Here is a 21,400-nt window from a genome sequence, read left to right as displayed (position 1 = left end):
GGTGTGCCATCAGCACCACCAGATCACATAGCAGCTGCAGATGTAACTGCAAAAAGGGAGGAATTGGTCTCGCCATGCACTGGCTAGAATGTATTAGAGTGGCATAAGGAAATGCAGTGAAACGTAGTAAATGATTAAAGTGGTTGTTCAGAGTGAGCAAATGTGCATGGGTGTGGTGGTCTGTTTCAAGTTCTAGCTAGGGTCTTGATTGCTGTCAGCAGAGAATGATGGCTCAGGTTTTTAAAAGTGTGTTACAGTATATAAACATGCATAAACGTTGCAATGTTTCCTTATTGTAAGTGAGTAAAGTTTGCTTCTCAAGCAAAGAAATTTGTGGGTTTTGATTACTGCTTAAAAGCTTTTTAGAATGAGTCAGATTAGAAATTTTATAGGGATTGTGATTTGTCTCTTTAAGTCTTGGGAGCCCCATTTACTTCAGGCTAATCCTCAATAGCAGCCAAAATTCCCAGTTAACATCCAATTCTGACGTACCTTCATGTTCCTGCTGAAGATGACAGCGAGAAGTAAAGTACTGCTGACTCTGAGCTGACTCTTTTTGCTTTGTTTTTAACTAAAAGCTGAGCCAGCTGACCCAATGAAGCACAGATTCAGTTTTTTTTTAATGATGAATTCTGCTGTTCACTGAGACAGGGTAATTCTGACATAAATCAGTTCCTCTTTCATATGTTTGTGTTGCTGCTTTTCTACCCCCAAGATAAATTGTTCTTCAAGCAGTAGCTTATTCTTCTGGTAAGTGGGTGTGCTGATTCAGACTGGGAGGTCATGCCACTGTCTGCTGCCTTCCAGCTGGTTAATGTGGGAATATGTCTAATCAATCACAGAAAGGAGCAAAGAAAAGGATCTTTTAGACCATCGAGTCCCTCTTCCTGCCAGTGCAAGACTACTGGCTTTCATTCTTTCCAGTTTCATATATCCCAAGCAAATTGTTCTCATGGGAGATGATATCACAGGGAAAAGATAACTAGCAGTCAAGACATGCATCTGAAATTATATCTTAGCACTTATACGTATGGCTCAGTACTATACTAATTCTTTCTTTGGTTAATGCTGTTTTAGCTCTCAAACAGAGGTTTAAATCACATAAATATACATCAGTTGCGTGTGTGCTTTTGTAAGTATTCCTACAGTTACCATATTTAGTTTCATTATGAATATGTGCTCTGCTTTTATGTATAAACTTCTAAAATTTTGTAATCGTGTTGCTGTTACATGGTTGATACATGGTTGATATCATCTTGGAAAGAAGAAAAAATATTTCAGGTAGATCTCTGAATAAAACTGTAAGCAAAGGTGAGCTATCCCATCAGCTTTAATGGCATGAAGCTGTGACAGGGGAGGTTCAGGCTGGATATTAGGAAAAAGTTCTTCACTGAGCAGTTGGTTGGACACCGGAACAGGCTTCCTAGGGAAGTGGTCATGGCAGCAAGCCCGCTGGAGTTCAAGAAGCATTTGGACAACACTCTCAGACAAATGATTTGATTTTTGGGGGTCCTGTGCAGAGCCAGGAGTTAACTTGGTGATCCTTGTGGATCCCTTCCAACTCAGTATATTCTGTGATTCCATGATTCTATAACTTAAAATTGAAGGTGTAATGCACAACACAAAGCTAAAAAGGAATTCACTGTTAATATATTTCTTCCTTTTAAGTGTGAAGAATGGATTATTGTCAGTCTTTTAAATTCTTGTGAACTGTCTGAGAAGAACTGCTGATCTGAAAAGTTGTGACAACAGGGAGGTAACAGAACACCATGACCATTGCAGCCTGCTGATTGCTCAGTAAAGGACAGTTTCTTGTGCTGCTTTGTTCCACTGAGAGCACTTTTCTAATTTTTGCTCTAATTAGGTACCACTTTTCAACGTGTGATTCCTGAGAATGGACTGGCAGCTCATGCACCACATGAGGTCAAGCGAGTGATTTTCTGCACAGGAAAAGTGTACTATGATCTTGTGAAAGAGAGAAAGAATCAAGACTTGGAGAAACAAGTAGCTATAACCAGACTTGAGCAGGTGAGCTCTCTGACCCTCAGAAGACAGGATCTTTGGGGAGACTTTCAGCAAGGGGTTGCTATGCTTTTAAAGATGGCACTTGCCAGAAATGATGGTGATAGCTGGCATTCTTAAAGAACTGACAAGACATCATTTAATCCTTGTGGCTTTGTGGAGAAGTAGTGGACAATGAGATAAAGAATGCTTGGTGAGTTTTTCAGAACAAGATAACAAAAAAATGTTACAGCATGATGACACCTTAAATTTACATACCCAATCTGTTGGGTTTAGGTGTTGTAAATAACACTTGGCAGCTATATTGTCATACCCTAATTATGGCCTTGTATTGTGGCAGCTACTTTACTAGAAAAACTTGTAGGAATGCAGGAGATACGGGCTATAAGTTACTTCTGTTCATATCTGTGAAACAATAAAATATGTGTGTATTCACTTCTGACAGCATGAAAACAATTGAAAAAATATGAATCACCTTAACAAACATATGGCTATTAAATTAGTGTGGTACTAATTAGTACTAATCGTTGGTTGCAATATGCAATAGTTATACTACCATGTGCTAAAACCATGTAAGAGAAAGCTTTGTGAGTTATTAACGTCTCTTTCCAGATCTCACCATTCCCATTTGACTTGCTCAAAGAAGAGCTTGAAAAGTATCCAGGTGCTGACCTAGTTTGGTGTCAGGAGGAACACAAAAACAGTGGATATTATGATTATGTCAAACCTCGTTTCCGCACTATTGTGAACCACACACGACCCATATGGTATGAGACTTTAAACGGTTGCTCTTTCTCCTGGCCTGATTTGTTTGTCAGGTTTTTGACTTGAGGATTTTATTTATGGGGAAGGCAGGTTCCCCACAAATCAAAAAACTCTCTGAGTTGGGGTTCTCGGGTGAAGGAGGGAAAAGTCTAGGCAACTGTTTCTCAAATACATAACGTGTATCTTGTTCCTCCTTGTAGATCTAAAAGAAATCAGCAGCAACTAGCTCTGTATTTATTGCCACTTAGCACAGTGCTTAGCTCTCCTGGCTTTTTCTTTATTCTTGTCTAAGAATCTGTCTTTTCTGAGAATTTCACTCCACATTTCACATTTTTGGAGAAAATAGTGGTTGCAAGAGCTCAGTCTAGTCAGATACCTTTGCATTTATTTTAGATGATTGACTCTCAAATCTGCACATACAGCTGTTGAAGGAATGAGAGTCTTTATTGCCAAAAGCAAGTTATCTAATTATGAGACAGTGTAGCTGTCTGCTGTGGGAGGGATGGGGGAGAAGATGCAGTGAGGGGGAAAGAGGTGGAAGCTGACTGGAAGGTATAACTGATGGTACAAATTAGATTTGATTATATTTTTATTTAAGAAAGATTGATGATAAAATGTTCAAATCTGCCAAGTTAACTTAAATGCATTTAGCAGCATGTTCATGTGCTTGTTAGTGTCAAAATAATTTCTCTTCTTACATCATTTCTCTGCCCAATTATTTTTGTCACAAAGGTATGTTGGCCGAGAGCCTGCTGCTGCAGCTGCCACAGGCAACAAGAACACGCATCTGGTGTCGCTCAGAAGGTTTTTGGATACAGCTTTCAACCTGGAGGCCTTTGAGGGAAAGACATTCTAACTGCAGGGCACCAACTCATCTCCATTCCAGTACTGTCTCAAACCATGGCATCCAAAAAGGAATTAAAAGTGAATGGCAAAAATACTGGAAATTACATAAGGATTCAGCAGCTGACTTCATTACACTGCACCTTGCTCCCCAGTTTGTAAGAAAAAAAAAAATCCAACTTCCACCATTTTTTGTCATTTGTCTATTTAGATTGGGAACTCTTTGGGACAAGGAGTCTCCTATCCAAGGATGGATAGCTCAGTGAGGTCCAGCTCAGTGAGGCTCTGATCTCAGACTGTGGACAGTGTCTAATTGCTCTAAGTAAGTAGAACAGGCATGGAAAACATGATGCAACTGTGCATATCCCTGAAAAAGAAGAGAGGAAGCCACTAAGGAAATAAGATGCATTGTTCCAGAACAATGATTGACAGTTAATTCTAGATATATTGGAGAGGAGTAATGAAACCAAAAAGCAAAGGGTGCTACCATCACACCTATAGGTGATTTTGGTAGGGAAATGCACAGGGTGTGGGTATTGGGAAGACATGGTAAGGTAGCCTGGTGACGTGAGGAGGAGGCTAGAAATAGGGAGTGAAGATTACAAAGTTAGTAAACTGTGGGTAATTAAAAAAAGTGGTGTAGATTATTTAGGTGTAAGATGGAGGCACCACAGTGGCACTGAACACAATGGCACTGACCACAGCTGACAGCAATTAGTTATCAGCTGAAGTTCGCAGAAGCCAACTGCTGGATAAATGCCTTCGAAGTAAGAGGTGATAGCACCAATTGCTCCCACTCCCTGGGCTACCTGATTTGACATGGTAGCGCCTGTAAAAAGGCTGTATTTGGATGAGAAATCTGTGTTTGTCAGCAAGTCTTGGGTTCTCTGCTTTGTCCAGTGCTTATCCCTGCCTCAAATTTCCTTGCTGATATTAATTAAACTGAAGTACCTGCTCCTGATTTAATCATCCGTTTTTATGGTGAGGAAGGTGGGCAAGCAACAGTTACTGATTCACCAAAAGCACATGCCGTGTTTTTGTACAAGAAGTAATTGACTTTTTTTGTCCTTTGTGTTTACCTGTCAATCAATTGCCACATGCTTTCAGTATGGACATAAAAAGTAACTGCCTCTAAGAGCTGGCCCTGTGCCAGGCATCCGAGGTACAGTGGGTCCATGAGCAGAGGTTCTGTGGCAGGGAACAGCAGGGGTTGTTTTTCTTCTGGGGAGAGAGTGCTTGGCTTCATTGGCGGCAGTGTGTAGCAGGGTGGTCTCATACTGCTGCTGCTTATGCTTCCTCTGCAGTGCCAGAAGGAGGAGGGATACAGCTTACTTCTCCTCTGTTAATATAAGATCTAATGTCAGAAGTCCTGTTCCATCTGCCCCAGGAGAGCTTGGGGCTGGGTGAGCCTCGTGACTGCAGGTTTCTGCAACACTCTAGGCTATGTAGTGGCAGGAGACTTCCTCTCTTCTTTCTGCTGGATGGCAAAGGGAACTGCACAGTTAAGGAAAGAAGTGGCGTAACAGGAAGCAGAGGAATGGCCGTGCCTGTGTTGAAGTAGGAAAAAGTAACTGTCTGCAGGAAGACCCTGTGCCCCTGCAGTGCCTGAGGGTTGTGCACAAGTGACTGGAAAACACATGGATGAAACTTCACCCCCATCTCCAATTCCCTGTCCTGAGCATGCTCTTGGGACATGCTTGTGTTCCCGGCAGTAAGTTTTACCCTGCTGTTGCTATATTGGTTGTGATATAATAAGGCTTGACAGTTTATGCCTGATGCAATGAGTCAAGTGATGCTGAAAAGCTTCTTATCTTGTCAAAATAAAAAGCTTTATTAAAAACTTTGAGTTATGATCATCTAGTACTAGTACAAGTAGGTTACCAAAAAGGGATGTGTACCTCATGCTGTTCCTTCACTTGGCCTGGAGACAGCAAGATGGTAAAAAGAAAATAAAATAAAACAAATTCTTCTGCCAGAGCATAAAGTGGTGTGGTAAGTTACTTACCACGGGTTCCAGAACCAAACTTGGTCTAATATTTATGAAAAGCAGTAGCATCTTTTTAATTTAGACTAGTTGCATTGGGCTTTTCTGTCACTGAAACACTGAAGTTAGTTCAGTCTTTTGAAACCTAATGAACTTGGAAGACACTGCAGTTGACACCAGCAAAGGTTGCCTCCTGTCCATTTCTACAGCTGAAAGCATTAAGCTGATAGGCAGTAACCATCACCCAAAATATTTTAATGCTTTTATGAGTCCGTGTTTTTGTGGCAAGAATTGAATGCATCTAAATACTGCTGGCACCGTTTATTGTATTCTCAGTCTGCATAAGGCAGGCCAGTGCTGCATGAAAACTGATAAATGCACTTATGCCACAGTATATGCAGAGGTAGGAAACAAAATAAACATAGAAATTTAAGTGGTAAATGGCAGGTTTCCATTTTCATTGTGTATCATAGATCGTGGCATAATAGTTGCATAAAAATTCCATCAAAGAATGTAAAAATAAATAAAAATATGTAAGAAATTCTCTGTTATGCCTGTTCTTTTTGACAGTTTTTCCCCTGAATGTTGGCATTAGTATCCCATTTGTAAAAGTGCTAGGGCAGCTCATTCTTCTGTTTTTGTTTGTTTGCCTGGTAGTAGCTTATTTAAATTTAGTAGTAAAGAGGGAGACAGCATGTGAACTGGAAAAAAAAGATAGTTACTCAGAACCGTTGGGTTAAAAGTAGTAATTAAGGTTATATTAGAATATTTTTGTTTTATTCTAAATTCAGGAATAAATCAAGTGAACACATTTATGTTTAAAGCAGAATTTTCAAAATACTGGAATTGGACTGGGTTTAATTTCTCTAATTTGAAAACACTGGAATCAATTTCTCTAAATATGTTGGCTCAACATATTTTTCTTTTAAATTGTTTAGTGTTGCCTGTAGTTTCCAATAGGAAATGTTCAAAACATGTTAAAGCATTATAAATTGCTAAATGCATAGATTACACTTATTTGCAGAATTTTGCTGCTTTTCTACAACGAAGTCCCTTGAATAAAAAACACAGTTCTGAACTAGATGCACATTCAATAGGTGCATTATCAACAACGAATCCAAGTTTCTCTAATGGCACCTTTAAACCGGGTTCAAAATCTCTCTCTGATCTCACAGAAAAATACCATTAGAACTAGCTGACAAGTTAAATGCTTTTTACATACTCAATAGTGATCAGTTAATCTGTGTGGAGTGTTAGAAAAATACAGAAGTATTGATACAGGCTTCTGCAGCTCACCTGCACTGAAATTCAAATCACAGCTTTATAACTCAGAAGGAAGAATAAAGCAAATATGAGAATTAATTGACTTCATTGTATTTGTGGGTGAGATATCACATCATGCATGTCTACCATAGCAAATGATTTACTAGGACAAACAGCCTCCGTCACAGAATTATTTTTGTTTCCTATTAGCTACCTGATGAGATGCACTAGCAGCAGGGGTGCGTTTGATGGGAACTTTTCCTCTGCGCATGGTGCAGTTGGAGTCAGTCTGCTAGAGCAGAGAGGAGAGTCTGCTAGACCTGTTCTCCAGAAAGGGAACCATTCTGCTTGTTCGAGGAGGTAAAAAATTAATATCTGAGACTAGACGAGAAACAGGAATGTATGCTCATTATTTGAACTGTGTAGATAAAAGTGTGTGTGCTAGGGAGGGAGATCTTTTTTCCCAGAGCTAGGAATAGCCACTGTTGTTAATAATAACAAAATAAAAGCTTGGGAGCCTTTGCTCTAAATGCACATACACACGCACAAAAATCCCTTTCCTCACATTGATATTTTGACTGTTAACTTTACACAAGTGTCACAGACTCTTGTTGCTCGATCTAGCTTTTTCCAGTGGCATAATGTGACCTCAAACGTAGCACCAAACATGAAATACAGGCACACTCAATCATGTAAAGCCAGAAAAACCCTAAAAGCAGATGCGAAGTTGTTGTAAATTTAACAGGTCTGATCAAAGATGGAGAAAAATAAATCTGCTGTCGTGCTGTGCATTGGTTCAGTGATTCAGCAGGATTTACGTTTACAGGCTACTCAGTGGGTTGGCGCTGGACAGAGCAGCAACATGGGGAGCCCCCTCCACACCTGGGGGAAGGAGTCACTCAGCACAGGTAGCTACTTAATTATGTCTGATGGGACTGGCCTGTGTGGGGTGGCAAAGCACAGGCTGCCTGTTGTTAGCTGGTTAAAGCCTAAGACTTGGTCCCAAACTCTTATCTTTACCTTTGACACACTTAAATGCACCCCTGTTTATCCCAGAGTGGAGGGCTGCAGCTGGGCCCATGGGGGTACAGAGGTCCCTGCCCAGGCCCCTGTGGGACACTGCCCCCCATTTCTACTCCAGAAAGGACAAGAGCTGTGGAGTTTAACTACAGCAAAGGAGGCTGAGGATGGCTGCTGGGAAAGGCTCTGGGAGCAGGAGGCTGCGGGATCCCAGCTGCTGGCACTTTCTACAGGCAGGTAAGAGACAGATGTGGCTGAGGGGAACTGGGCAGGGTGCCTTGTCCTGCCCTTGGGGTGGAGGGGACACATCCTTCGCACTATTGTCGGGGCTTCTGGGGTCTTTAAGGCCTGGAGAAAAACACACGACAGTATGCTGGCTTTCTGCTGCGAGCCACAAGCAAAGGCTTCTCAGGATGTAAAATACTGCTACTTGTAGCGTGAGCACAGTGAAGCTTGTTTGGAACAGGTGAGGAAATCTTTGAATGAAAGATAGTAGAGAAATGTATATTGAAATGTATATTTTGTTTTGTTAAAAAAAAAAAAGCTTTAAAAATCCCTTCCCCTTCCATGCCTTTGCTAGGCTGCAGCTGTGATCCCCATCAGCAAGGTCTGCTGGGAGGGACGGGTGCTGGACTGCTTCCCTTTTCCACTGTCTGTGTCCTGGGGACAAGATTGTGGGTCCTGGGGCTTTGATCAGCTGGTGGAAATATGCACCAAATAATCTCTGTAGATGAGGGTAATTTTGCATGCATCTTTCTGCCCTTCCTGGGTATATAAAGTTACTGAGCAGAGTAAGTGGAACAGGAAACTTTAAAGAAACTTCAAATGACAGAAGGCATTCAAGATTTCTATTAGTTCTGTCTAAGATGTTTTGGGTGGTTTTTTTTTGTTCCTTTTGGTCATTTAGTAGTTCTGCAAACTCCAGTTGTGTAGCAATAGGTGTCTTGACTTGATGGAATTTACTGAATTAAAAAATAATTATTTAAAGTTTTTCTTAATATTTATGCAGGCCAAGGACAGAGATTAAGTGGCTATGTTTTCTTAATCATCAGTGTAAGGTATTAGGAAACAGCATGTGGACTGAAATAAAATTAAACATATTTGAAAGAGGGAAACGGATGAATGTTGCCTCTCTTCTACATCTTGAATGTTTGTTTTTTTTTTTTTTTTTTACTGTTAAGTCACTTCTGATTATAGATACTTCTCAGTTCAGATTGTGTTTTTCTTAATGCTGTTATTTAAAATGTGTTTTATTATCCAAAAGGAATAAATGAACAAAAGGAAAAATATTCAGGAAGGATAATATGTTAGAGATTTATTAGCTTTGATTGAAAATATTTCTGAGATTTCTCCAAAGTTTTCAATTATTAATAAGTGCACCAGGCGGTTTCTTTGTGATATTTAAGTGATGCAGTCATTAATGGCAAATGGAGATCTAATTTATTTAGAGGGGAAAACAATTGTCATCATCGTTAAAGATGCTGTGTGAAACACTGAAACATAATTTCTGTTGCAGAAATCTTTACTTCCTATGCAATTCCCCATAAAATCACTGATATTTTTACCAAGGGACACTGAGAAACTTTCTGCCCATGTCATAGCCAGCCTTGTGTCCTCCTGCCTTGGAGGATGGAGGGAGTGCTCAGGCTATCGCAAGCAAAGCAGGTCTGGGTCAGAGCTCAGCTCAGCTCTTGAGTATTGTCCTGGGGTGGCCATTAGACATTGTCGGTATAATGGTTCCGTTTTAGTAGCGGTTTAAGCAACCGCATTTGAGTTGGTCTTGCAGTGAAATAAAAGGTGTCTGTGCAGGGACTTTGGAGGGCAGTGATGTTTAGTGCCCTCAGATTGCTCCCTGTACCTCCAATGCAGCCCCGTGTAGAGGAGGAAGTGCAGGGGAATGTTAGGAAGGTGCCTGGATAGGTACCTCTGGTATCCTCTGTTTGGGTGGGTGTTGGCTTGTGTCTCTGCTCCTTGGCCTGTGACAGAAGACTTTAAATTTCCACAAAATCCATTTGTTTATAAGTACCTCTTACTGGACATCAATGGACCAAGAACTCTTAGTGTGAGGTTGCTGCGCTCCCTCTCCTTAAGTAAGCTTAATTATTAAAAAGCAAAACACATTTGAGGAAACGGTATATTTCCCCAACTGAGTGTCTCTACTACTGTGGATATCAAAGGGATAAAATAAAATTGTCTTTTTCAGAACATGTTAAAAACAATTTTATGTAATTCCCCTTGACTAAAAATAAATGTTTAGCAAACTGCTCCCAACAGGCTTATAAAAGATGACATATTTATTACTATATGTTAATTATAGATTTTAAGCAATACTTAAATAATTTAAAGTGATTGGCTTGGTCTTGCCATTTTATATGATTAAATTTTGATATCATATTGATATTGATATTTGATATCATTTTATATGATTAAATCTTTCTTCACCAATTGTTCTTTGTGCTAAAGCGGTTTGCGCAATCATTCTTAACTAAACAATTTTTGCAATGTTGATTATGTAGTATAGGATGAATAGTGGATGTTTCTTTTCCATCAATGTCATGGCCCAAGCAAAATCAAATTCCATCAGTCTTAACATTTTTGCATCTGGACTGAAACACCATAGCTTTTCAAGTCTAGAAATCTTACTAATATAGTAAAGTTATATTTTACTCCAGGAATATTAGTGTCTGACACTAAAAATCAGTTTTAAAGAAGTTTGCACGTACTTTCTTTTTTGGTGTAATATATCTGACAAATACATATACGTAAAATACACTGCATAAGTTGTCTTTGTTCCCCTGAGCAGCATAAGATATCAAAAGAACCAGAAATATCTTGCAACTTTATGTCCTAAATGCTATTTCATGCCAGCATATTTCGTACAAAATTACTTTGAGGAAAATTATTGTTTTATCAGAATTTCAAACTATTGTTGACAAAACCCTGTCATCCTGGAGTTGATTAAGAGCTGAAGCTTTGTATTGCTTTGGGACTCTCTTCTTTGCAACAGCCTACTGCCTATTCAGAAAAAAGGATAAACAGAAATAAAGCAACTTAATCTCCAGCAATTCTAAACGGTTCCTAGTTACACTCTTAGATAATTAACTTCTCCTCTGATATGCTCATTTAATAGATATCTGGTCATATGTGGCAATGTTTATTTAATGCATTCTGCACTATTTATACCACAATACGCCCTGCTCATTATAAAATAGAAATTTCTTTAATTTATTTACGCACATCCAGAAGCTCTTGCTTTGACAAAACTCTACCAGCTTCAGGAAAATTTATCTGAGCATGCACATCAGTATATGACTGTACATAAATAGCTTCTGCAGGGGCTGTCAGCAAAAAAAAAATCTAATATTTTTCCTTCTCTTCAGCATCACTGTTCTGAATTCACATGCATAAAAATTTAGGGACGTGCTACTTGAAGTGTGACTTTTATTTTTATTTTTTTAACCTCTTAGGTCTTTAGTTGGGGGGCTTCAGAACTGCAATAGACTTATCAGGAAAACTGTATTTTTCATAGGGAGCGCAACACTGTGCAGCTTGTGAGCTCAATAGATTTATGCAGGATGTACCTTTGTGGTACTTGTATCTGTAACAAACACCAAAGGCAAGTAAATGGAGAACTCTGTAGCATACTCTGCTCCTGGGAATTAAGTTAAGCCCATGATAAAAAACACGAATTGGTAAGACCTTGGTAGACACTTTCCTAGGTACATTCACAGATGTGCAGATTTACATAGGTGTGCATATGGGAGTAAATGTTTATGTATCTGAATAGTGCCTATGCGTGGGTGCAGAACAACCCTGTCTTTTCTTAAAATTGCCTTACAAAATTGACAAAAACTGAAATTTAAAGGGCCACATTTCAAATGCATCTTAAATTAGTAATGGATCTTGTCTCTAACTTGAATGAGCCTATACTGGGTAATGAGTTTTATAAATATGTGCCTCAACAGAGCAGAAGAATCCTGCTTGTATTCTTCTGGGCTGTTTTCCACTTATAACACGTGGGCATTGCTAGGGAACGTTCTCAGCATGTTAAACAAAAATATCTTAAAACTACCAAAAGAAATCTGGGTGGTTTAAAGGGACTGTTAAAAGCAAAAATATATTTGTTCCTTTCTAATATTTTAAGCAGAAATACATACAAATATATATTAATTTAAAGAATTTATTGGAATAAAGCATTTCCTTGCTCTAATTGTGAAGTATAGCACAGGAAAGTTTTACAGCACTTTTTATTGGAGAATTGGAAAACAGGGAAGATCTCTGTGACTCAAAGCTGTCATCTCCATTTCAGACAAAGGAGATGGAGAAGTCACTTCCTCCTGACTGCAAACTAAATTACTCACAGACTCTTAGTATGTAAAAATGGTGCATTGAAATTGTTAGTGCTGCCATCTTTAATATAACAGTGCTGGATGGCCAATATTCAAAATGAAGAGGAAGGAGATTTAACTATGTACAGTATTGATTTTTTTTTTAAAACAACTATTAAAATGATTTAACTTTGTTTCTCTAGTCAACTTTAAACTTTTTTTTTTGAGAACTGTGCTGACATCAGCTGTGGAAAGTCGATTACCATCATACAGTAAATTTAAAGCAAGCAAAATATATTTGAGAATAAATAGGACTCTTTAAACCCTTCCTGACTACTTGTAAAGAGTGATTTCCTTCCCACTGGGAGCAATGGCAAAGAGTAAAATCTTCCTATTTGCTGACAGTGCAAAGAGCACGTCAGTAGTGTGTTGAATAATGCCAGCATGTTCCTTTTGAAACATGCTCCTCATGTGAGGAAGAAGCTTCATCTCTCTTTTTGGTGTTTAGTTTCAAACAATGTTAAAGTGCCTAAATTGGAACCTAGTACTCAGCAGAGATCCGAATTGCACTGTGGAGATGCCTCTTTCCATCAGTTACAGAAGTTGCCGAGGGCAAGCCAGCTCCTAAACTGAGTGTTTCAATAAAGTGTCTGCAATTAAATGTGATGAACTCAGGCTTTGGAGTTGCATTCTGCAACAGGAGTGGCCTGGGTGCTGCACAACTGCTCTGCTGGGCAGCCCACACTTGATGCAGTTGTTTGTTTTTTTTTTTTTAATCTATCAAGTATTGTTAATTTTTTTATTTTCCCTCCTTTTTTGAAGAAATTACTGGAAAAGCTGTCAAATTTTGTGAGCGTTGTGCAAAACATAAGGAAATGCACATGATAAGCTTAATCATGTTATAAGAGATTGTTACTCTAAAAGGCAAACTATTTTAGTTATATTGTGTTATTGTGCCATTAGTACCATTTGACTGCCAACTGTGTAACAGTGGGGCTCCAATCAACAGGAGCCTTTGTGTGTTTGCCATTGCAAATAGCGCTGAGGAGAGGAGGGCGAGAGGCTCTTAGTGGTACAATTTTTTCAGTGATTAAAAATACTTGAGATCCATTTCAGTGATCAGAAATTCAGAAATGTGTCTTAATGAGACAATTAGTCAAACCCTAAAAGCTGCACAGCAATTTAGTTGGAGTTACTACTGGAATAATTTGCTGCTGCTGCTGCTTTCTTTCTCCTGATTTAACTTCACAATAGTCTGGATGAAAGTCACTGTAGAGAGGATTTGCAGGCTAGTTCTACTTGTTCGGTTGTTCTCAAACGGCCATGATTATCTGTGGGGCTGATAACCCCCTTAAAAATGAGGGAGATTTTGAGGAAAAAGTGGTTATTTCACGTATATATGAAAAAAAAAAAAGAATCCCTTTGTCCAAGTGGCTACTCCTGTGCCTTCAAACATCCACCTGCCTGCTAGTGCCATGGCAACTAATCACAGGTAGTGTTTGGGGAGCGGGTACCAAACCAAAAGGGCTACTTCGAATTTGTATATATTTTTCCCTTCTATTACAAAAGACCAATAACAGAGTCTGAGATCTCTTTATACATTCTAATTGGTAGTGTTCAAGATGTCTGATGGAGTTTTGTATTTTTTGTTTTTGTTTTAAACTTCATTGTTGTATTAAAAATCTTGTCTATCTCCAGTCTTTCACAATTTGGTCATAATGGTACTCTAATGCAGAGTCAGAGCAGTTGCTCTCAACCCATACTTTTTTTTTTTTAAGTTTGCTACTTCTCTCTGAGACCTGAAGCCTTCTGTTCCTCAAAGCTTGTTCATTGTTTAAAATTCAATTTAAACCAGCTAATCTATTATGTCTTAATATCTCCCTACAAAACTGCCGCCATTCCAACTTGGGGGTATGTCAGAAATGTTCTCAGGGTGATGTTACAGAGGTCACTGAACACAGTAAGACCTGAAAACTTTTTTTTTAATTATATATATATATATTTAATTTTAAAACAACTGGTTAGGTCTTCTTTTTGGAGTGTTTTTGATGTTTACAGCATTTCATGCTCAGGAGATCTGGGGAGCTTAGTCTTCTGTCTGTCTCCGTAGTTACGGGGTCAGAACCCCAGTGAATGGTGAACTAACTCAGTATTGTCCAGGACAGAGCTAGAGTGGGGCAAATGATGAAAACCCGATCTCCTCTTTGTGAATGTCTGCTCCAGAATGTGCCTTTCTCATCTGTGAAAGTGTTAATTTTATTGATCTTCTCAATATAGTCGAATGAATGTTTTCGCTTTCTAATCTTGTTATATTAGTTATAGAAAGCAAAAATGTTTGTCTTCTAGAACAATGTGGTTTCTGCTTCACTTGATTTTAACTATTAATACTTTTTTCTCACTTGCTAAAGAATATTTTTAATACCTCTGGCATCTTTAGGATATAAGTAAGAGACTGTATTTGGGTATAGCAAAGTGTTTATTTTGACAACAATTCTGTTTTGGATCAGTACTGCAGTAGAGGTACTTCAGTTATTTGTAACTAGCTACCTCCTTGCAGCTTATAGGAGTTACTGTGAGTGGTAGGATTTATTCGTCTTTAGCTCTATAATCAGTCAGATGGTCTCGCCTGAAGCCCTGTTAGAAACTGCAGCTGCCTAGCACTCCTTAGCCTCAGTGTATGCTGTGTTTCTCTGTTCATACAACTACGTTAGAATGCAAAAACTAACCACTTTCTTTCATAAACTAAATATGGGTCAAGTTGAAAATTGTCAGAACACTGGTGTCCTGAACATATGGCTGCTTGCAAACTGTTGGATTCACCTTGACCAGAAGTAGGTTTTAGCTGAGGCCAAGAGTGTATGTTGATAAATCAGGAACAAAATAGTAGCCTCATAATCTAGTTATCAAGCGGAAAAAAGGGAGGAAAAAGCAGTGTTACTTTTCTAATACCTGGAATATTGGTAATGGTAACTGCAGACAGGTTTAACCCTGTCCTTATAATTATGCCAGCTTGCTTCTCTCTGAACCCTCGGGCTGCATCTAAAGACAACAACCACATTCCCTGGAATACTTGCGGCCAAGAGAAAAGTGAAACTGGCACATCTGTGTGAGTGTGTATGGATTGATCAGCAGCTATTAATAACTTTGAAATGATTATCTTTAACATAGGAAACTCCCTGAAAGTTGAAATAATGCAAGATGTCCAGGAATTTCATTCTTCCTTTAATTAAAATAAAATTATTAGAACTACTTGTTAGTCACAGTTCTATATGAATTTGTGACTTTCAGGGTGGTAACACATGGCAGCTTCTGGAAAAGGATGTATATTCCTGTCTGGATGGCACATAAAGAGAGACAGAAGCATGAAGAGCCAACTGTATCGTAAAATTTCTAATACTTTTGTAATGCAAGTAGATTGCCTGACAGAAAAACAAGGTAAAAGAGAATGTGAACCTACAAATTAGTAAGCATTTAACACTGCTTTTCTGGCTTCTTCACAGAGTGGATCCAACTTGCCATCACCTCCTAATGGAGAAAAACACAGCTTACAAAGTATATCCAAATAAGCTTATTCATATTTACATCTGTGCTCCTTGTTGTAGCATCTGCGTTCCTTTGCATTCTCCCTCACAGTACTTGGACTCAGTTTGGCTCTACCCTGTTTAACTGCATAATCTGAGGTTGGTTCAGCTTTGGTCTGGATTTGAAACAAGGCAAAAAGTGAGTGCAGCAATGCAGGTGATTCAGCAGACAGTAGAATAGCATAGGTCTAATACTGGAACAAAAAAAAAGATGTATTTTCTTGGAATAAATTTCCAAAAGGAGCAGTATTGGAACCTACCAGTTACTGGTCTGTTTCTTTCCTTTCAGGAAGGTGAAACCAACCCGGATGTGGTGCTCAAAATACCTTTGTACTTGGTCAGCTTTCTGCTTTCCCTTCATTAACTCCACCTTCCCCAGCCCTAGAGAAGCTGTTAAATAGTGGGGAGGGGAGGAGCGGTGGCTTTCAGCCTTTCTCTGGAAGGTAGTTGCACAGGAAATGAGAACTTGAGCCCTGAAGCTCCTTGACTCTCCTGAATCAATATATATATATATATATATGCCTCTATGTGGGGCACTGCAATGGTATTATTTTTGTTTTGCCAGGGGAGAAGGAAGGGGAGCTGAATAAGTAAATAAACTAAGACCCAAACATATAAGTTTTAATAACTGTGGACTGAAATCTAACTGGTTTTCTTGTGATTGTGTAGTGGTGCATGCAGGAAGGCCTTGAGAGAGTGCTCTCCTAGGCATTGCCTTAACTGCTGAACCATTCTGTCTTCCTGATTGTGCCTTTTATAATGCCTCAAATATAAAGTAATGCAAGCTTAGAAGAGTTAATGTTGGCAGAAGTTGGACTGTTTATGCCTTAGGAAGTGCTCACTTCAAAATGTAAGTGCTTTCAGTGAGAGACTGGAATGAATAAAACTTTGTGCTTACCAAAATCCAGGTCATTGATGTTGCAGTGAAATAGTCTCCCCATTTACTATGAGTTCTACAGTATTCCAGTCTGGTATCTCCTCTAGAATCAGCTGGTGCCCATCTGCCTGCAGGACAGCTGGAAAAGGGCAAAGAAGCAGTGAGTGGTACTGCATTTGCTTGCTTTGCTGTGAACTCCTGGTATATCGAAGTTCTACTGCTTATGAGAGCAAGAAGCAAATAACAGTGTTAATGTAGCTAAGTGCTGTACAAAACTCCCCACAACTCCTGTCTGCTTTGATATCTAGCTTCTCTATTATTACATTAATGGATCTCCTTTGAATGAAGCCTCCACCCTCTGTCATTTCTAGTTCTAGCAGTAAAAGGCAAGAAATTCATTATGTACTTGTATTTGCTATTAGCTGGCACAGCAGCTGTAAGAAACACAATGTATTTATTTGCAAGTACCATGGAATAAGATTAAATTCAAAAGAAATCTCCAGTAAACGTTAGGATGGTGCTATAGAACAGCTGGAACATTAAGTGAACAACCTTGATAACCCAATTGTTCACCGACGCATAATTCATTTCACTTCTGCTTAAAGAGTAATTCTTCAGTAAAGAGTAATTCCTCAGTACATTTAAAGCCTTGAGATTTTGTGAAGCTGAGAATCAAGCCAGAAGGGACAAAACCTTCTCTCAACCTACGTATTTGTTTAGCTGAATTAGGTGTGTTTTGGGTTTATTACAGTACATTGTATAGTGTTGTAAATTAATCAGAACAGGGGAAGTGGGAACTCAATGCAATTCCAGCAGCACATAAATGCCTCATGCTTCTGCCTGGGCACCCATGGATTTAAAGATTTTTTTTTTTTTATTCATCTCATTCCATTTTTTTTGGTCTGTTTGTTTTACTAGGCAGAAGCAGGCTCTTGGATACTTAATATTCATGCTCTTGTCTTTTCAGTTTTTATTGGCAATGTTCTAACGCTGAGACCATGTACTGACCACTGCACGAGTTATTTTTGTCCATGTTTAATTGATAAAAGCAGATAGAAATATCACTTTCTCTGTCCCAGTTCCATGGTAGTTGTGTGACTTGTCAGGGTTGGTGTTTCCTTGCTGAAAGTGGCATGGCTCAAGCATTTAACCTAACTGTATCCACCTGTGCCAACTCCTTCTAGCATTTCAATTTACTGAAAAAACAACAGAGAAAATGGCTGAGTGAGGAGTACAGTTCATGAAGCAGCATGATGAGTTCCTGCTGTGTGTTTTTTTTTTTTTTGTCAGCTGAGCAGAATCCCCATCAGATGATTTTCACTGCTTTCTAGGAAATTGCAATGGCAATCTCTGGCAATTAATTCACACTCATAAAATGGATGAGAGCTGGTGTCTCTGTGCTGTTAGCTGGAGATCCGTCCCCAGGGGGGACGGCTCACCACAGCACTTGTTAGTCTCACGAGGCAAGGCCTGGTCTTTCCCAGTCCGTACCTGAGGTACGCTGCGGTGATCTGGCAGCCCCAGCTGGGTAACCCGGGTGAAGTGCCAGCAGCATATCTTGTGTGTTAACCCGGGCTCTTCGTATGCTTCCAGTGTCAACCAAGTCCGAGACTTGAGTTTATTTATTTTTGTTGTTGTATCTATGATCTAAAGCCTTTATAATCACAAAATGTGACTTGTTTTAATACTTCAGATCTCACACATACAACTTGATTTATCTGGCAACTTCAGATGAATTTTGCTAGGCAGAAATCTTTATTACGTGTCCTGTTATAGGTAGAAAACGTTAAAATGGAGGAAGTGTTCCTCATTCCCTAATGAACAGCATATGGGCTGCAGCCATCCTTGATTTCTCGACGAATCATTTTCCATAAAGACTAGCTACACCTAATTTCTCTCTCCTGACGCGGGGTGAGCGATGTGCCGCCGCAGCTGAAGCGGGGCAGGAGCCCCCAGCGGCGCTGGCTCAGGCCGTGCACCCGAGCCCTGCCTGCGGCGTTCCCTCGGCCCTCTCCCGCCTTGCTTCCCGGCTAAATTCCCCCTTAAGCGGCCTCAGCCTTGTCCGAGCGCGGCTGAGGCGTGAGGGGCGGCCCGGCGCTGCCCACCCCTCCCGGCCCGGCTCTCCCGTCCCGCACCTCGCAGGCCCTGCAGGCGGGAGGCGCGCCTGACGGGGCGCGCGCCGCGACCGTTGGCGGCCGTTGGGTGACCGTTGGGGACCGTTGGCCGCGGCGCCGTCCCCGCCGCTCCTTCCCCCGTGAGGGGTTGGGTGGCGGTGTGTGGCACCAAGAGGCGACAAGCTGTCTTCTGGGGGCTTTTATTGGCGGCGTGAGCTGGGGGAGGGTGTCCAGCATCTGCTTCAGGTCACATATATACATATACATTAATACAGGTACAGATAAACACGTTCCAATAGAGCGAGAAACATAACCGAAGCATGATGTGCTATAAATAAGCATTTACATTTGTCATAAATCTATACTATCTTATAAAAATAAAAGTTATCACTAAAATAGTTCTCTATCTCGTAACGCGTACAGCAGCAGCAGTTCAGGTGTGTTGCCACAACCATGCCCCACTCTAATCACAGACAGCAGAGGGTCTTTGACAGCACTCACACGAGTGAGGTTGGGTTCTTGCACCCTTAAAACACCAGTTTTGAAGTCAAGTTTCTTTTGGTTTTGTTCACCATGAATATAGAGGTTCACAAAAATCTGCTTTTTAATTGCTACATCCCAGTGCTGTATGTGGGAGCAGACCTATGAAGAGAATGAAACAGTTACCATCTTAAAATTATCTTGCAGAGAGTTTGTATTTCTCAGGTCCCACTAAGAGGCCTCATTAAATCATTGCCACTTGTTATATTAATGGCTTAGGCTGTCAATCAAGATTTTTGACCTCTTTAATAAGAACAATCTATTCCATTGTTTTCTGGTTGGAAACATTTTAAAAGTGTCTCATTTGATTTCCACAAATACATGTGCACAGACTGTATTTTAAAACTTAAGAAGAAAACTTAATTTGTATAACACAAATAATGCTAAATAAGCACCTAAGAAAACTCCTATTTCCTGAAATCCTTAGTAGATGGATCTGCAGCATGTGATGATACCATAGAGGTGTAGGGGATTCTGGTAACTGCGAAGCAGCATGGTCCCTTATGAAGTTCCTGGTGGCAAACTGAAGATAAGTTTGTAATGCCCTGTGCTGTGAATTTTATCCATCTTTAAGTTATTCAAGACTCTCCAGTTTAAACAAACCAGGAACCAAGTCTGAAATTTCTTAAACGGAGTAAGGTACTTTGCAGATGCTACAGTTAGCACGAGTAATGACTGAGGTTAAACACATACATAAATGGAGGGACTGAGTTTGTTGAAGCTTTTCAGGTATTCAGGCAGATCACTAAGTATCTGAGGTACAAGGATAGAATGCTTAGCTAAATTAATAGGAAGCGTGGGTGGTCACTGGTTTCTTTCTCAAGTAAGAATAAGATGTAAGCATTTTCCACCACCAGTATTTTCTGACGTCAAAAAATCCAAAACACTTGTTATAGCAGCTACAGACAAGGTGCTCTTAACAATACATAGGTATAAAATTTCAGCAGTTGGAGTTTGTGCCTGAATTATCAGTAATTGTGTGTTGAGTACAGTGTCTGAGCTACTGTTAAAATCCCAGACAAAAGAAAAAAAAAAGTAAAATGCAAACACAAGTAATGTTTGCAAATAAATATTTACACCTATCAAACTATGAATACAAAATGAAATGATATATTTCATTAGAATTAAATTAATAAATAATCAACTATCAAATTTCAGAATTTTATACACTTAAAGTATGGTCATAATTTCAAACAGTTATATGAAAAAAATCTTGAGATTGTAGTGCTACATTTACGTTAAAAGAGCAGAATGCCTTTGCAGTGACATAAGACAGCAAAATTACTGGGAATGTTTCAAAGTAATTTTTGTAATTATAGCACGGGAACAATTTAAAGTCATAACTTGAACAGTATATCCATTAAGTGAACATTCAGTTTGACTAACTGTTTGACTAACACTTTTTAAAAATTATTATTATTATTTTTTAGAGGGACATTTTAGGGGGACATTTTAACTTTGGGGCAGCTTTTACGACATAGTACTATTTACATAATTTAAAAATAAATTCTATCTTTGGTTTGAACCACACTCATGGAGTAATAAGACATACATATTTTTAAAACAACACATTAACTTTAAAAAAAAAAAAAGAGCCCAGCCCTCAATCACTGTAAATCAACATAGTTGATTTGCTCCAACATAGCTGACTTGCTCTGATTGATTATTAGGCTTGCTGTGCTTTCCTATGAGGGGTTGTGGATTGCTTTTATTCAGCAGACTATTTAATTGGACGTATGCAACTTGAAAGAGGCAGTAAAATAAGTATGGGCATAAGTAATCTACTGAGTCAGTATCTAGAATTCTTAGACAGAAACATATCTGTGCTTCTGGTTTATTGTAATAAATCCATTCCCTTGCTTTTAGGCCTGTGAGTGCTTAAGCACATGATTGTTCAGTCTACAAAGGAAGAAAAAAGGTCTCTGCTTCTCCACATGCAAGTCCCTGTGCAGACTTCCAAGTGTGTTCCAGTGTGCCTAAGAAAAGATCAGCGCTGGATTCAGTTAGTAAGTGTCTTTAGTCTGTCACCAAGTTATATTCTAACAATTATGACTGAACAGTGC

At 39.4% G+C, this 21,400-nt stretch overlaps 3 protein-coding genes across 5 annotated transcripts in view; 2 read left to right on the top strand and 1 right to left on the bottom strand.

Moving 5' to 3' along the window:
* Positions 1–6,155, top strand: part of OGDHL (oxoglutarate dehydrogenase L) — a 61,847-nt gene extending 55,692 nt beyond the window's left edge. Inside the window, exons 21-23 of the mRNA XM_080597882.1 lie at positions 1,865–2,028; positions 2,635–2,789; positions 3,520–6,155. Of these exons, the coding sequence (XP_080454008.1) occupies positions 1,865–2,028; positions 2,635–2,789; positions 3,520–3,643 (443 nt within the window). The 3' untranslated portion in view covers positions 3,644–6,155. The remainder of the gene's footprint in view (positions 1–1,864; positions 2,029–2,634; positions 2,790–3,519) is intronic.
* Positions 6,156–6,300: 145 nt separating this feature from the next.
* Positions 6,301–21,400, top strand: part of LRIT1 (leucine rich repeat, Ig-like and transmembrane domains 1) — a 138,755-nt gene continuing 123,655 nt past the window's right edge. The window contains exons 1-2 of one of the 3 annotated variants that reach the window (XM_080597862.1): positions 6,301–7,237; positions 7,704–8,134. In XM_080597862.1, coding sequence (XP_080453988.1) covers positions 7,740–8,134 — 395 coding nt within the window. In that variant the 5' untranslated portion in view covers positions 6,301–7,237; positions 7,704–7,739. Of the gene's footprint in view, positions 8,135–21,203; positions 21,344–21,400 lie in introns of all 3 variants that reach the window. The other 2 variants (XR_013952921.1, XM_080597861.1) reach the window with 2 other exon arrangements.
* On the bottom strand, positions 13,737–21,212 carry LOC308197436 (UPF0728 protein C10orf53). Its single transcript, XM_080597881.1, is given in 4 exon segments — positions 13,737–15,750; positions 16,705–16,736; positions 16,738–16,822; positions 18,175–21,212. Coding segments are annotated over 4 exon segments (246 nt in total). The 5' UTR covers positions 18,239–21,212; the 3' UTR covers positions 13,737–15,685.

This window comes from Anser brachyrhynchus (assembly GCF_964034855.1).
Source record: "Anser brachyrhynchus genome assembly, chromosome: 6".
Lineage (NCBI taxonomy): Eukaryota > Metazoa > Chordata > Aves > Anseriformes > Anatidae > Anser > Anser brachyrhynchus.
Note: the sequence above shows the minus strand (reverse complement) of the source record. Positions and strands in the feature narration are given on the sequence as shown.